Consider the following 14,658-nt stretch of genomic DNA (forward strand, 5'->3'; position numbering starts at 1 on the left):
GTCTGTTTCAGCTTTGATGCAGTTGATACTTCAGCTACATCATAGCTGAATTGCCTTGGCTAGTCAACCAGTTGTTCAAATTGATTTTGAACATAGGATTATCAGGCCCCGTGCTCCAAGGTCGAGCAGTCGTGGAGCTGCAGACTCCAAAGGAAAGGCCCCCATTCCATTCTGCTTGCAGCATTATGAATGAACCATGTTTCCAAGGACATAATTAGAGATGCTGAAAAGGTGTGTGCCAGGAAGGGGAGGAGGTTGAGGCTGGCAGCCTACACTGGTCCTCTCAGCACCCCGTCCACTTCCTTTTTCCCTCCCGAGGACTGGAAAAAAAAACCCTGCCTAGATAAAATAAATGGTGCGAGATGTGGTAGTAGCAGAACTTGCTGCCACCCTGTCTTGTTCTGTGCATTGGGGCATGTAAGCCTCTCTGTTTGGAGACTTATGTACATCTGAAATGGAGGCACTAGACTGTACACTAAGTTGAGTGAAGAAGTCTCATGAGATACAGGTAGATGGACATCTTTAAAACGGAGTTTATGAGGTAGGGTAAATACATTCACGATGGGGATTCAGGAGATGTGGGTTCTAGTCCCCACATCTAGCTAGGGAGCTAACTGGGTGATTTTGGGCCAGTCACAGACTCTCAGCCCAACACATCTCTCAGGCTTGTTGTGAAGATAAGATTGAGAGGAAAAGAATTATGGAAACTGTCTTGAATTCCTTGAAAGAAAAAAAAAAGGTGGGAGGTAATAAATATACCTCTGATTATCTATTTGTGGGATTCCTCTGTATTTGACAAATATTTTCAAAAAATGTTTCATTTCATAATTTTTGGGTAGTTTCTTCCTACCACACATTCTCAGAAAGGATGCAACTTCCGATTAAAGAAGGTTGATCTGGCTTTCCAGATCTAGACATGCCTCATCAGGCCTATCTTTTAATCTGTACAAATTTTGGTCTTTTCCACATAAATGTTCCATACTTTGGACAGATTTGATATCTTTGTCAAAATCAGGGCCTGAGTCACCCTGTCGGTGCCTGCAGAACCAGGCACACTTTTGTAGGTGCTTGCAGGGAACAGCTGTGTGGCAATGATGCACAGCATCTGGAAGCCTGAGAGCTGCATATAAGGTGTCACTACACTGCTGTGCCTTGCTTTGAGCTGTCCTGGCAAGTACTTCAGGTTCTGGCTTCCAGTACCGCCTCACCTCATTTGACTGAATCCTTGACCCTGCCTGATGTAGAGATATGTTACATGCAATCGGACACCATATATTTTGCCCTATTTTCTCCTGCTAAATTGAATGTATTGGAAATTCAGATTTAAATATTGGTAAGAAAATGTTTTTGTGGCAAACTTAGGTTTACCTCAGCCCAGTCAATAGGTCCTGATGATAATCTTTTGTCATTCTTGGCTTGCATGCCAAATGTCATTCAAGCATAGCATGTAAATTGTAATACTTGTAGTTGCAACATTTATTAGTATCTGGTCTAGCTGTGCTACTTATAAAGCTTCAGGGTTCTCTTTACTATTGAAAACACTTGGTATGGCTGATCAGTTAGCTCAATGCACAATCTATACTTTCAAAGACTTGTTAATGGTAAATAAATATGATATGCAGAATCTTATGCTGGAATGGAATAGGAAACTAGACTGCCCTTTTTTACCTAATGGATTACTGTTGTAACCTGAGATCTACAGACGCTTCAGATATTGAAGTTACATCTTTTTCATCAAAAACTCTTGCTCTGTATCTGTTAGATACTAGAACATTTCTTCATTAAGGATTTGTCTGAGTTGGCTAATTGCTAGAGGTGTAACAGAGTTAATGCTTCTTTTAGTCATGTGTTTTGGCAACGTCCAATAGTGGCTTCTTTTTGGGAGAAGTGTGCATTGCAACAATTTTACGTAACATTTGGTCTGCATAAATGGATTTCCCTCACCCTTTTGACTGCTTAAAAGGCTGATAATACTACATTGGAAAGATAAACATTCACCTCCTATAGTGCAGTTGATTGAATCTCATGCTTGCAATGTTTGAAGGGAGTACCACTTGTAAATGGGCATGTGAACATTTTACTATAGAATGCTGTGTGTATATCATAGATTAGAAGAAGTATGTTTGGTAAGATGAAATTTAGCTACATTTCAGCTTGTATCCCTAAGTGGGTGTTGTGTTGGAACACTGTAAAATCTGGGGTATTACCATTTTTTCATTCAAAACTATATACTTGAAAATCTCCAACTCACTGCATCCCTAATTATTTAATACAATTGTCTTAAAACTACAAATGTTAAAGAAGGAAGGCAGGTTTACACAAATGTTTTTAGTGGTTACTGAATCATCACCTCAGTGCTTTTTCTTAATTTGTTTTTCTCAACTCAACAGGCTCAATTGACACTGAAATAGAAGTGTAAATTGTATTATTTCTGCCCTAGGGGTAGCACCAATGCATTTTTAAGGGCATGTTACATAAGAGAAAATACTATATAAAGTTGATGTTCTTGCCTGTCGACTAATTAAGCAGTTTCGGTTTTATACGTCAGTATTTAAATTTGTGAAAGAGAAAACAATGGAAAAATATTAGTTGCTGCTCTGTTTTGGTGTTAACCAAGGCAATAGTGTTCTACAGCCACTGTATGACCTACCCAAAGGCAATCAAAATCCTTACTTTTTCAGAGCTAATTGTTCCATGTTTAGTTTACTAAATGTCATCTGGACCCAGTAAAAAGCAAATGACCTGCATTGAATTAGTATAATTGTAACACAAACAAAATATCACATAGTTTGGGGCTCATACAGGAAAAGAGAAAGTTGAGAAAATTTTCATGTTTGATAAATAAAATCTAAGGATATAAAACAGCTTTAGCCATCTGTTCTACCTGTAGTGTGCCCTTTAAAAAATTACCTTTGAATATTTTTAGTACTACTTTACTATCAGAAAATGTCTTCCCCAGAGATTTTTTTAAAAAATATTGTGAGTTTTAAGCTTGTGTTGAACTATAAAGCTCTTAATTAAATTTTTAAGGAGTCATACCCAAGGTATTATTTTCTCATATTGTACCAAATAAATGTAATCAAAAGAACTATGATTCAGTCAGACTGGTCTGAATGTTGTGTTCTATATGAACTCACTAGGCTGTCTTATGGAAGCTGTTTTTGTCCTTCTCTCTGGGTGGGTTGGGACAACATGACAAGACATAGTGATTTTTTTTTAAGTAGTTGGTCTGTTGGCCTGGTTGTCCAGACCCAATCATGCTATTTCACCATGGTAAGTTTAGTCTCTAGGAACCATGCTAATAAACAGCAATTTGTTCTCTTGTTGAGGATTATTGTAAACTGCCGAAAGAACTTCAGCCATGGGCTATATGGAATGTGGGCTTGCTTTGTGGTGGCCCCCCATCCTTCCACTATGGTCTGCCTGGTGCGGAATTTGCCATCTTTTCAGTGCTAGGTTAAGACGGTTTTCTTCTCCAAGGCTTTTAATGATTTACTTGGCTACCCAGGGGCTTGAGGGGGATTACCCATTTTAGCTGTTTTGCAGAGTAATTGTTGCTATTGTCTGTCTTAGGTGTTTTCAACTTCTTATATTTTTCCAATTTAGTGAGTTTCTATTGTATTTCTGTTGTCTGTTTTTATTGATTGTTGTTAAGCACACAGACAGCTTTGGGTGTGGGGAGGCATGGAAATGAAATTAATTAAATTCTCCATACCATGAAGGCCTGTTGTGTGGCCTGAACCCAGGATCAAAGTTAACACAGTTCTGGTATGCCATTGTCACAGAATCCCTGGAAGGAGTGGCAACTGCAGGAGCTGTTCCTGTCATCTAACCTCTGTGCATCAGCCAACAAGGCAGAGCCGTTGGCAGGGTGTGATGTGCCTTGGGATTGAATTTCAAGCACAGGCTGGTGGGATATATGCCAATAGCAGGAGTACTGAGTTGGGAGGAAGGGAATCATGATAGCAGACAATCAAATGGTTTCTCCGTTATATAGACCATGGTATAAACACGTGCACACACACACCATGTAACCACATGGGATTCCTTGTTATGTTGTGTGAATGCAGCCTGTGTCTCAATCTTCCATCTGTAGCATGTGGCTAATTCACATGTGTCTTGTTGTGAAGGATTTCAAGATGACAGATGGGAGATGCATTCAGCTTCCTTAATTTCCATATAAAGACTTTGAGGGCATTTTCGGTAATCTCAAGGGCATCTCTCCTGTTCCAAAATTTCTTCATATATCACAGCCTAAACAACTGGAAAAAGTGATGCTACATGTTTGTGATTGGTTAGGTATTTGGCTGTATCAGATCAGTATTGGGTTATTTTAATGATATCTTTTGATTTTAGACAATTTAATTCATTCTTATGCTTTTGTCAACCCCTGTTATGTTTCAGTGGTTTGAGGGTACCATATTTCTGCCTGACAATGGTATAAATGTCTGAAAGACTGAGCCTGTGCCTTGTGGAAGAAGCCCAGTTTTAGACAGGAAGCCTGTAGGAGTGATGGGCTGGTGATTTTGTCACTGGATCAATGATTACCTTAAGAAGTAAGTGAAAAGAGGAGGGCCAGGTAGATCTTATATATAAAATCGGGAAAGGGTGCTATGCCAGGCTGAAGAGTGGAACTAGCATCTGGGAATTGGAGAGGGTCCAACAGAAGAGTCTTGTTTAGCCAAAACGCCATGTTAGACTGCTAAGCAGAGGAAATGCAAACTGCTTTGCAGGAAAGAGGTATGGACTGGGAAATAGCTTCTGAGGGCACGTATCAAATTTGGAACATGTGGTTTTCTTTGGGCCTGCACTGTTGAAGGAAATGGTTAAACAGTCCTGATCACATGGATAGAGAGTGATGTACACAGTCCTAAACTTTTGTCTCCCCATACTCTGTAGGCTACTTTTTAGAGTTTAAAGAGATTAATGGAAATATAAGGGCCATGTTCAACATCATGTGTAGTTTGGTCTTTCATTGACTATGGGATTGGAGATGGAGTAAAAATCCCTCTCTTCTTGAATTCAAAGATCTATACACCTGGTTGTATGAAGCCTTGACTCATCATGGGTGCAGGAAATCTGTACCAAGATTCACAACATAATACTTTAAGCGTGTTATTTGGCACCTACTGTTGGCAAAACTATAGAACATGGGTGTCAAACTCAACTTACCTGGGGGCCGCTGGAAGTAGAGTCTGGGTGAGGCTGGGCTGCATCAAGTATTCCACCACCGCGGTGGTGGTGGGCTGCTCATCCTGCGGCCGGCCCGGGCGCCGCCAGCGCTTTGAAGGCCACAGGGCCCCTCCCCCATGCCCCGCCTGTCCCGGCAATTGGCCTGCGGGCTGCGAGCTTGAGACCCCTGCTATAGAAAGTTAAGCCTAGTAGCATTTATTGAAATCACTAAGACATCACAGTTTACTGGGGTTTTTTTACATGTTGTTTTGGACAATATGTGGGGACTGCCTTAAATGGTTCACCAACTTGGGACCATCTGTGTGGGAGACTGCCATGCTTATTTCTTGTTCTTTTTCTGTGTGACTACCACTAGCATCAGCCCCTCATTGCATGCTCCTAAGAGACTTGGCTACAGCCAGTGATTTAAAGGAGCCATGTAGCATCCATCAAGTGAATTTCCCAGGTATCTGAATTACATCTGACTTGTAAGGGTTTATTTATTATAATTGGTCTCACTTTATGAATGTGGTTTTCATCCTTTTCTCTCTCTCCTCTGTATTTATTTTAACTGTTTTTTATCTTATCCTCCAAGATACATGAAAAGCATTTGTCAGTTCTCACAATGTTTAAAATGTTACAGGATTACATGCTGTGAACTTGTATTATGTCAACTGATGATGCCTTTTAAATAGTGTTAACATCATTTTTAGACTAGTGAGGAATGCACAACATAACAAACAAACTGAAAATTGGCTGAACCTTGGAATATATACACTTGGCTAATAACATTTGTGATATATGCAGTTTCATTTAATATTAGGAAAGGTTGGACGTGTAGAAATTCCTTTGATGTGAGGATGAATTGTTTTGGCACTAAAGGTATCCTGGGAAATATCTCCTTACTGGTTCGCAGTTCTCCCCTCTCTCTCTCTCTCTCTCTCTCTCTCTCTCTCTCTCTCTCTCTCTCTCTCTCTCTCTCTCTGGAACATTTAGGAATCATGTAGACTCCTAGGGCACGCCACTTCTGATTGTGATGCATGCTTTTTTTGCCTTGAGTACCTCCTTTAAGTCATGTTTGCGTTCAATATTAAACTTCTCATTGGGGAAGAATGCGGGAGAGGCATTGAGAAGAAAGCAGTTGGCTTAGAAGACTGCAATACCCTGAGTCTGCAGGTTCTGTGAAAAAAAGTGTTCTGGAAAGCCAGACCTTTACACATTTGACCTCCTGAATTGTTATCACAATATACACTGAACTCTAGAATAATCTTGTAGTTGAAGATAAAATGTTTATCATTTAGTAGCCCATCTTCGTCCTAATCATGTGAAAATTATTCCCTTATCTTAGATCCCTTTTGTACTGCACCATCCTGCATGCATCATACTTTGCATGAAATAATATCCAAAGGTTATCATTTTTAGAGCAAGCAGTTGATGGGTATGAATTGTGCATTGCTTAACTACCAGTGCAAGCCATAAAATAAAGTTATAGTAGAATATTGTGTATTAAAATGACTTAGGGACTGTAATGATAACGTCTCCCCTTTTACGTCGACATTCCATTTAATTTTTCCTCATTCAATATTTTTCAGAGTTCCTTAAAAATTAGTAACCCAAAAAAATAGTATTCATCTCACTGGAGGGACATAAATGGTGGAGTTTCTTGGGATTCTGTATTAGGACTGTCGCTTTTCAACCTGCTCATAAATGGTTTGGAATTAGTAATGAGCAGTGAAGTGGTCAAATTTGAGGATGACACTAAACGTTTTTGAGTGGTTAAAGCCAAATGGAATTGTCAGAAGCTCTAAAACAATCTTTCCAAACTGGGAGGATGATCATCAAAATGGCAAATTCAGTTCAGAGTAAGCATGGGTAAAATAATGAATGTTGCTGCAAAAAATCACAGCTTCAGATATAAGCTGATGGAATCGGAACTAGCCATGATTGACCAAGAAAGAGGTCTTCGGGGTGTGGTGGACAGCTCAATGAAATTGTTGTTGCTGTTGTGAAAAGCAAGCTTCAAATTATGTATAATTAGGAAAGGAATTGAAAACAAAACTCCCAATATGACCCAATATCATACTATTATACAAATCTGTGATGTGACTGAATTAAAACTACCTAGCACAGAACTGGTTGCCACACCTAAAAAATGGATATTGTAGAGTTGAAAAAGTGCAGAAAGCGGGAGCTAAAATGAACAAGGAGTTGAAGCAACTTGAAGAAAGATCATAACAACTGAGAATGTTAACATAGAAAAAAGACAAGTAAGGGGAGACATGATAGAGAGGTACAGACTTATGTATGCTTTGGAAAAAGAGACATTTTCCCTTCTCTCATAAAACTAGAACCTGGGGTCATCAAATGAAACTGATTGGTGGGCAAGTCAGAGCAAACAAAAGGAAACTCTTTTTACACAGTGCATAGTTAACCTATAGAATTCACTTCCATAACATGTCATGATAGTTATTAATTTGGGCTGCTTTGAAAGAGGGTTAGGGTTGGACAAATAGCTACCATTGTTAATAATAATTAACAATAATTAAATAATTGTTAATATTTATTTATTTTATTCTTTGGCCAGGGTGACTTAAATTATTCTGTTTTATATTGTGTTTATTTATTTATGATTGTGAGCCGCCCCAAGGCTTTGGCGAATGGGCAGCATAGAAGTTCTCTAAATAAATACATACATACATACATACATACATACCAGTCCTGATGGTAATGTGTTAGCTCCAGTATCAGAAACAGTATGCTTGTGCATACCAATTGCAAGGAAAGTAGGGGAGTACTGTTGCAGGTACCCTGCTTGTAGGATCCTGTGGGGAGCTGGTTTGAGCAGAATTGTAAGTAATGTAAGAGCAGCTCTACTGGATCAGCCCACTGGACCTGAGACTGATTTTGCAAAAATGGTAGTGGTGGTTCTGGTTCTGGCCACAAGAGCAGTCCAGATACTGACAGCAGCATCCAATATTTCCACTATGGTCCAGGTGCTGTATTGCACTAGTGAAGCCCATTGCACACGCAACAGAAAGGTAGCAGTTCTAAAGGCAACTCACGAAACAACCTGGCCCAGAAATGTTTCTGAGTGTTTCAGGTTGCTCTTAGAACTGCTAGCTCTTTATTACTCTAGCAGTGGGTCTTGTTTGCACATGGACAGGCTTGTGTACTGTCCATAGTTATTTTAATTGTGGACAACTTCTTTTAGTCTGGGAATTTTCAAAATATATTTTAGCTTGGCTCAGCTAGTAATAATTCCTTAATTATTTTGTTTAATTTTAGAACATTTTATATAGCTACAGTGTCAAAATATTGAGAACTTGTATTCTGTAATCTTGGCCTTCATGGAAACTTACGGATCTGTTACTCAGTTTCTAAGACAAGGTGTTTTAGATATAGAAACGAGATGGAACTTGTTTGTTGATACATCATTCTCTTTGTCAAGAATCCAGCGCTGAACCTAACCAAGTTGAAAGTGTGTAGCTGATGTAGGGAACAAAGTATATTTCCTTGAATTTTGACTTGGGCACCTTGTCAAACTCAAAATTTTTTGGCTGCCATAATCATTGTCGGCCTATCCCAAAATCATAATGGTCTAAATCATAAAGTAGGCCACCAATTAGATTTGCTTTACATTAACCTGAATGATCCAGTAGTAAGAGATGTTTTAGTATTAACCTTTTCATGAACAAATAAAAGGGAGAGCCAGTGTGGTATAGTTGTTAAAATGGGACTGGGACTCAGGTGATCTGGGTTCTAGTTGGCTCAGCCATGGACCCAACTGGGTGACGTTGGGCCAGTCACAGACTCTTAGCCTCACAGGATTGTTGTGGGGATAGGATTGAGAGCAACAGCAGGAGTATTATGTAAGCCACTTATGTAAGAAAGTTGGGATAAAAATCAATCAATAATCTCTCAGTTAAACTGCAGATTTTGTTTCATATCTTCTGTGGAAATTAATAGAAAAGGCAGTTAAGATGGTCTATTGTATTATCTTATGTAAATTATATTGTACTTCTGAAAACTAGTCTAGCGATGCAAATAGCATTAGTTGGCACACCAGTTTCTGAGGAAATCAGTACATCAACTAATATTATTGATGATGCACTAGTACTAGCAGTGTAATTCATGTTAGCTGTTACAGCTTGAATACTTCTCAAAACCTACTACCTGAACAATAACAACACCACCACCATCATCCAACTATATGGTACATAATATATGCGATACTTTTGACTGCAAAATTAATATGTATTAGAAAATCAGATAACCTTGTAAAATCTCTCTTTAAAACTCTGGTAGCTGTTTGTGAAGCTTGGGCCATTACACCAGTTACTTAGTCTGCTGCCAGACTCATTTTTCTCTACTAATTCAAGTGTTGACTTTGTAGCCAAGCTGTCCACTAAAGTAAGTTGAACAATGTGTATTGAGTATTTAGCTATAATGAATGTATGCTTGTTTTATATGGTCAATTATTCGGCCATAAGAGAGTGAGTCTTTATTATGATTTTGGGCTATTATAAAGCTGAGTCCTAAACAACCTTGTGAAGTGAAATAAGCCTACAAAGGACTAGTTTTAATGAGCTTGTATGTATGGCAGCTTATTTATTTATTAGAATGATATCCCACTTTTTTCTTAAGAACTCAGAAGCTTACATCATTCTCCTCTTCCTGGTCTCAATTTTATCCCCCCAACAACACCCCAGTGAGGTAGGTTGGTCTGAGAGTTTGACTTGCACAAAGTCACCCAGTTGGCTCCATGGCTGAGCAGTAACTAGAACCCAGGTTGCCTGAGTCCCAGACCCATGATCTTAACCACTACACCACACTGACTCTTATCACCACACTCTTACTGGCTTATATAGCTTTGGCAGGGGTTAATATTTATACTGAGTCAGAATAGCATAGATCAGTGTTAATTATTACATAGAATTTCAGTTCAATCTATGAAGCTATATAAACAGTAGTTAGAGCATTTCCCCCTGTAGCTTCTTGCTTTCTTAAAGCTGCTGCAGAACTGCTATGTTAATGAAAGATAAGTGATAACGTACCCAAGTTATGAAACTGATTATTGTGAAGGGCAAAAACTTCATCATAGTTTACTTCTTCATGGTTTGAATTTAAATTAACTTATACTGGTAAATTGTTTACTTGGATTTGCATACTGTACATGGCTAGATTATGTATATGTCAGATCAGAGTACAGTTCTGAATATTGTTAAAATCATTTTGGCAGGGGTTAATCTTGTCACTCCAAATAGGCAATTTAACTTTGTGCTAGTTTCCCCACAGGTCAATAATAGTTCTTTTGAACTGTTTATGAAAAAGAAGTATTATATTTAAACTAACACATGATGTGATTCTTGTTCATAAATGTGAATGGCTACTTTTTTCATTTGCAAATTTCAATATCACAATATTTACCATTTTTTGAAATCTTTTCACAATTGTTACAAGCCTAAATCCCAGAGCAGTAGTACACGTTATGAAGTATTTGGAATTATGGGCTATACCACATGAGTTGGCAGGCAGGGTTCTAATGAAGCTTATGACAGGTTTTTAATGCACATCCATGCAGCAAGTTCCTTGCATTTAGTAATTTAGCACTTTAGGGGGAGTGTTTCCTTAAATTTTCGCTGCTGGTGTATGGGAGGCTTTTTTAGCATTAGGAGCAATACAGATGCACCTCTACAATCTCAAATGGCAGGAATTCACCTTTTCACATTATGCTGATGAAGTGAAATTGCTCCTTCCTACAAATATGAAATAACACAGGAAGCCCTGGGCAACACTGAAGGAACCCAGGCGTGCTGACTGCATCTAGTTTCTCACAAGGGCTGGACTGATATGTGAAGTTCTGTGTTGCCTCTGCATTTTACCTAGAATAGTAGGTGCCATACTACAAGCATGATCTAGAATACAGAACCTCAGCAAACTGCCTCAATTTGCCTACTATATTTGGTTCCAACAGTTAACCTTTTTTAAAATGAAGTAACTATTCAAATTGTGTTAGCAGATTCATAAACCCTAATGAATCTGCTTTGTTTTAGAATAGATAAGTGCTTCAAAATATTGCCTGGTTTGATTACCCAATTCATTACGTTGTTTAAAATTGAAACCTGTCATATAAGAGCTAGAAGCTTGCATTTTGTGTGCTTAACCAGAAAGTGCTTTAGGTCCTAAGCTAAGGCATTCTGAAATAAATTTTTTTCTCCTGAGACTGATTAGGAGTAATAGATAAAATAAAGAATGGTGTGCACAATGAGGTATGGTTTACATAGAGGAAATTGTAATGGGAAGTAGCTACATTACTAGCAGATGGATTTGATTCCTTTATCTTGGTGATATGGGAAATTCTAGAGTAGTTAATACTTCCATCCAGATTTTAACCTGAAAAATAAAAGGAAAAAAGTTGTTTTTAATTTGCTGAATTACAGGTTTTTCTTCACATTTTCTTTCATCCTTAAAAATATAGGCAATTTTTATGATTCCAACAAATCCCCCTCCTACATTCCGGAAGCCAGAGCTTTGGTCAGATGAATTTACTGATTTTGTGAAAAAATGTCTAGTGAAGAATCCAGAGCAGAGAGCTACAGCAACCCAACTGCTGCAGGTTAGTATACTACCTATTCCTTTTGAAAAAACTGTGGGCCCTGGGGAAGCTTGAATTTACATCTTCATCAGATGTAGTGATGTAGGTGATTTAGAAGCCTGCCCAGATTCCACAGGGCCTGCTACAGGAAATGAAAAGATTCTGTGGTCCCATCCTTATAAAGATATTGCTTGTTAGAATAAGGAAAGAGAAATCTATATGGCAAGTGGTCAGGCCCTCTTGACCTAAGAAATCCTCTCCATTTGTCCGTAACTTAAATAACTTTGGTATATTAGCTACAATTGGTTTTAGACTTTGTAATACTTACATTGCTGTTATCTTCTTCACTGTTCCTGCTCCAAAGAAGAACCATTTGTTAAGTAGTTAGAAAATCTGGGTATGACTTATTTGACTCCTTTCCTGTACCTTTCTCTTTCTTCCTTATTGCCCTGTTTCTTGTCTCTTTATCCTCTTTTCTTCTCTTTTTTATTGTTCTTGGATTTTATTGGCTATTGCACAATAAACATTTACTTGCTTTTGGTGCTAAAGGTTTGTCTTTAAATTTCTCCACCCATAATCTTAGTGCTTGGTTCTTTTTTTCTTGCGTAATAGTTAGAAAGAAATGCAACCTCAACTGTGGCCCTTCTGCATTTTTGAGATATATTTCTGTAACCATCTCTCTTTTAAATTTAGATGGAGCCTGATATGTGCTTCAGCACTACTTTTCGCAGTATAGAGTAGAAAATCAGCGAGGAAGATTTTATAAAGTTATTCTCTGTAATAGTTAGGCAATGCAGGAAGATGGAAGGGCATAACCTTGCCGCTCTTCAAATTCTGGAAATTTACTATTTCCTCCTAAGTGAAATCACTTAGTTGCAAAAATGCAGTTTTAATTTTTATGTTATTTTATGATTTTTTAAAAAAATCTATATTGTATTTTGCTGCATTTAATATTGTTCACTGCTCAGGAAGCTTCAGCTATTGTGTGGTGTAGAAATTAAATAAATGATCACAGCTCATGATGTGATAACGGCTGCACACCATATAGCAATTGCAAAAGCACTAGATATGTGACTTGAGAGAAAAATGGAGCTTTCCAGGTTCTACATCTGCTTTGGGAAGAAGCTGGTATGGTAGCCACAAAAGTCGTCTTGAGGAAAGATACACAAATTATCTAATCTAAAAGATAAATAAAGTGTATGAAATGAGTAATGGTGCATTACCTGCTCTAAAATTTGATAAGAGTGGAAAGTTCCTAAGTTACAAAAAAGGGTTTACCATCTTCATAAGAAAAAAAAGCAGTAACATTGTTGACAACATCAAGGGCATAGGAACACTTTTGAGGATACACCATATTTCTTATTTAGAGAGTGGCGAAATCCTACCAAGGCCATTAGGAGATAGTTGGCATAAGAGTTGAGGGTATTTATTTGATTTGTATCCCACCTTTTCTTTTTTAAAAGAACTTAAATCAGCTTACATTAATTTCTGCTCTCAGTCTTATCCCCACAACAACAACAACCATGTGAGATAGGCTGGGCTGAGAGTTGGTGGCTGGCCCAGAGTCACCCAGTTGGCACCATGCCTGAGCAGGGACTAGAACCCAGATCCCCTGAGTCCCAGACTCTTAACTACTACACCACCCACAGTGGCTCTCTATTTACCAGTGTTCCCCCTTCTCTTGAAAAATTGCCATTTAAGAAGTAAGATTGTTTTATAGCTGAAATTTTAAAACAGTGCAAAAAATATTAAAACAACTGATAAGATTTTCTGGAATCTTATTTTCTAAGTAGGACCAAATCTGCATGAGTGACAGGATATGACTGCAAGTTCTTGAACAGGAATAAACTTCATTTAAATAGGTGGTGGTGGGCGGGTTGTTGTTGACGATCATGTCAGCTGCCCATCTTAAGGATTTTAATTTTGCTTTATTTACATGTCATCATTGCCAGTGGCTAAGTTATTCATGTCCTGTTAAAATACAGGTTTGCTCAAGCCATAGTGGCTGCTCTGCTTATGACCACTAATTTGCATTGTCAGCTTGTTAAGATGAATTAAAATGCTGTAACTGAATGCATTAAAAAGTTTGTTTTTCTATGTCAGGCTATCTTTGCTTTGTTTATTTACCACCTAATTCACATTTCCTTCTGACAATTATATCCTTAACTGTAAAACCATTGTGTTTTTTAGTAACATTCTTCTCATGGTTGCTATTTACCTAAACAAACAAAAAGGAAAATCCTATTTAGTTGCAAAGCAGTTAAACAGGTCATATGTTCTCTTATTCCAGATTTTAATTGCTGTCTAAAGGGAAATGCTCTTACTTGCTGGTCTGTGAAGTTGATTGACATGTTTTTTTAATGAGTTACTTGTATTTATACTATATGTACAGATTGTCTGTAGGCTCTATTTTGTATAACTGTATTGGTTTATTTTCTAGCATCTTTTTATTAAGAATGCCAAACCAGTCTCAATTCTCAGAGACCTGATTACTGAAGCCATGGAGATTAAGGCAAAAAGGCATGAAGAACAGCAGAGAGAACTAGAAGAAGAGGATGAAAACTCGGTGTGTGAGAATTTAATTGAATATTCTATATTTAATATATAATATGTTAATATGTTAATATATTTTAGGCAATTCCAGAATCTACATATTTATAATAATTCAGCTGTGATCAAAAGTGTTGCATGTTCTTGGTTTTTTCTAGGTTTCCTTCTTGACAAGGGTCATACGGAACCTCTGCCTCAAAAGCAGTTTTTCACAAGGGGGTAGTGTCTATGAGTGGGGGTGGGGGGGAGGGGGAGAGTGAGAGAGAGAGAACTGTATTTATGTGATGGCATCGTGTTCTTTTTTAAGTGTTACTGTGCCAAACCTCATAGTTCAGATTTAA

At 38.0% G+C, this 14,658-nt stretch overlaps 1 protein-coding gene across 6 annotated transcripts in view; it reads left to right on the forward strand.

Annotated features, from left to right (window-relative positions):
- STK3 (serine/threonine kinase 3) overlaps positions 1 to 14,658 on the forward strand; it is a 149,622-nt gene that overhangs the window by 57,421 nt on the left and 77,543 nt on the right. For all 6 annotated transcript variants that reach the window (XM_044424369.1, XM_044424371.1, XM_044424370.1 and 3 more), the window contains 2 exons: positions 11,651 to 11,788; positions 14,208 to 14,333. In XM_044424369.1, coding sequence (XP_044280304.1) covers positions 11,651 to 11,788; positions 14,208 to 14,333 — 264 coding nt within the window. The remainder of the gene's footprint in view (positions 1 to 11,650; positions 11,789 to 14,207; positions 14,334 to 14,658) is intronic.

This window comes from Varanus komodoensis, unplaced genomic scaffold (assembly GCF_004798865.1).
Source record: "Varanus komodoensis strain SLA01 unplaced genomic scaffold, ASM479886v1 scaffold14_1, whole genome shotgun sequence".
NCBI classification, from domain to species: Eukaryota; Metazoa; Chordata; class Lepidosauria; order Squamata; family Varanidae; genus Varanus; species Varanus komodoensis.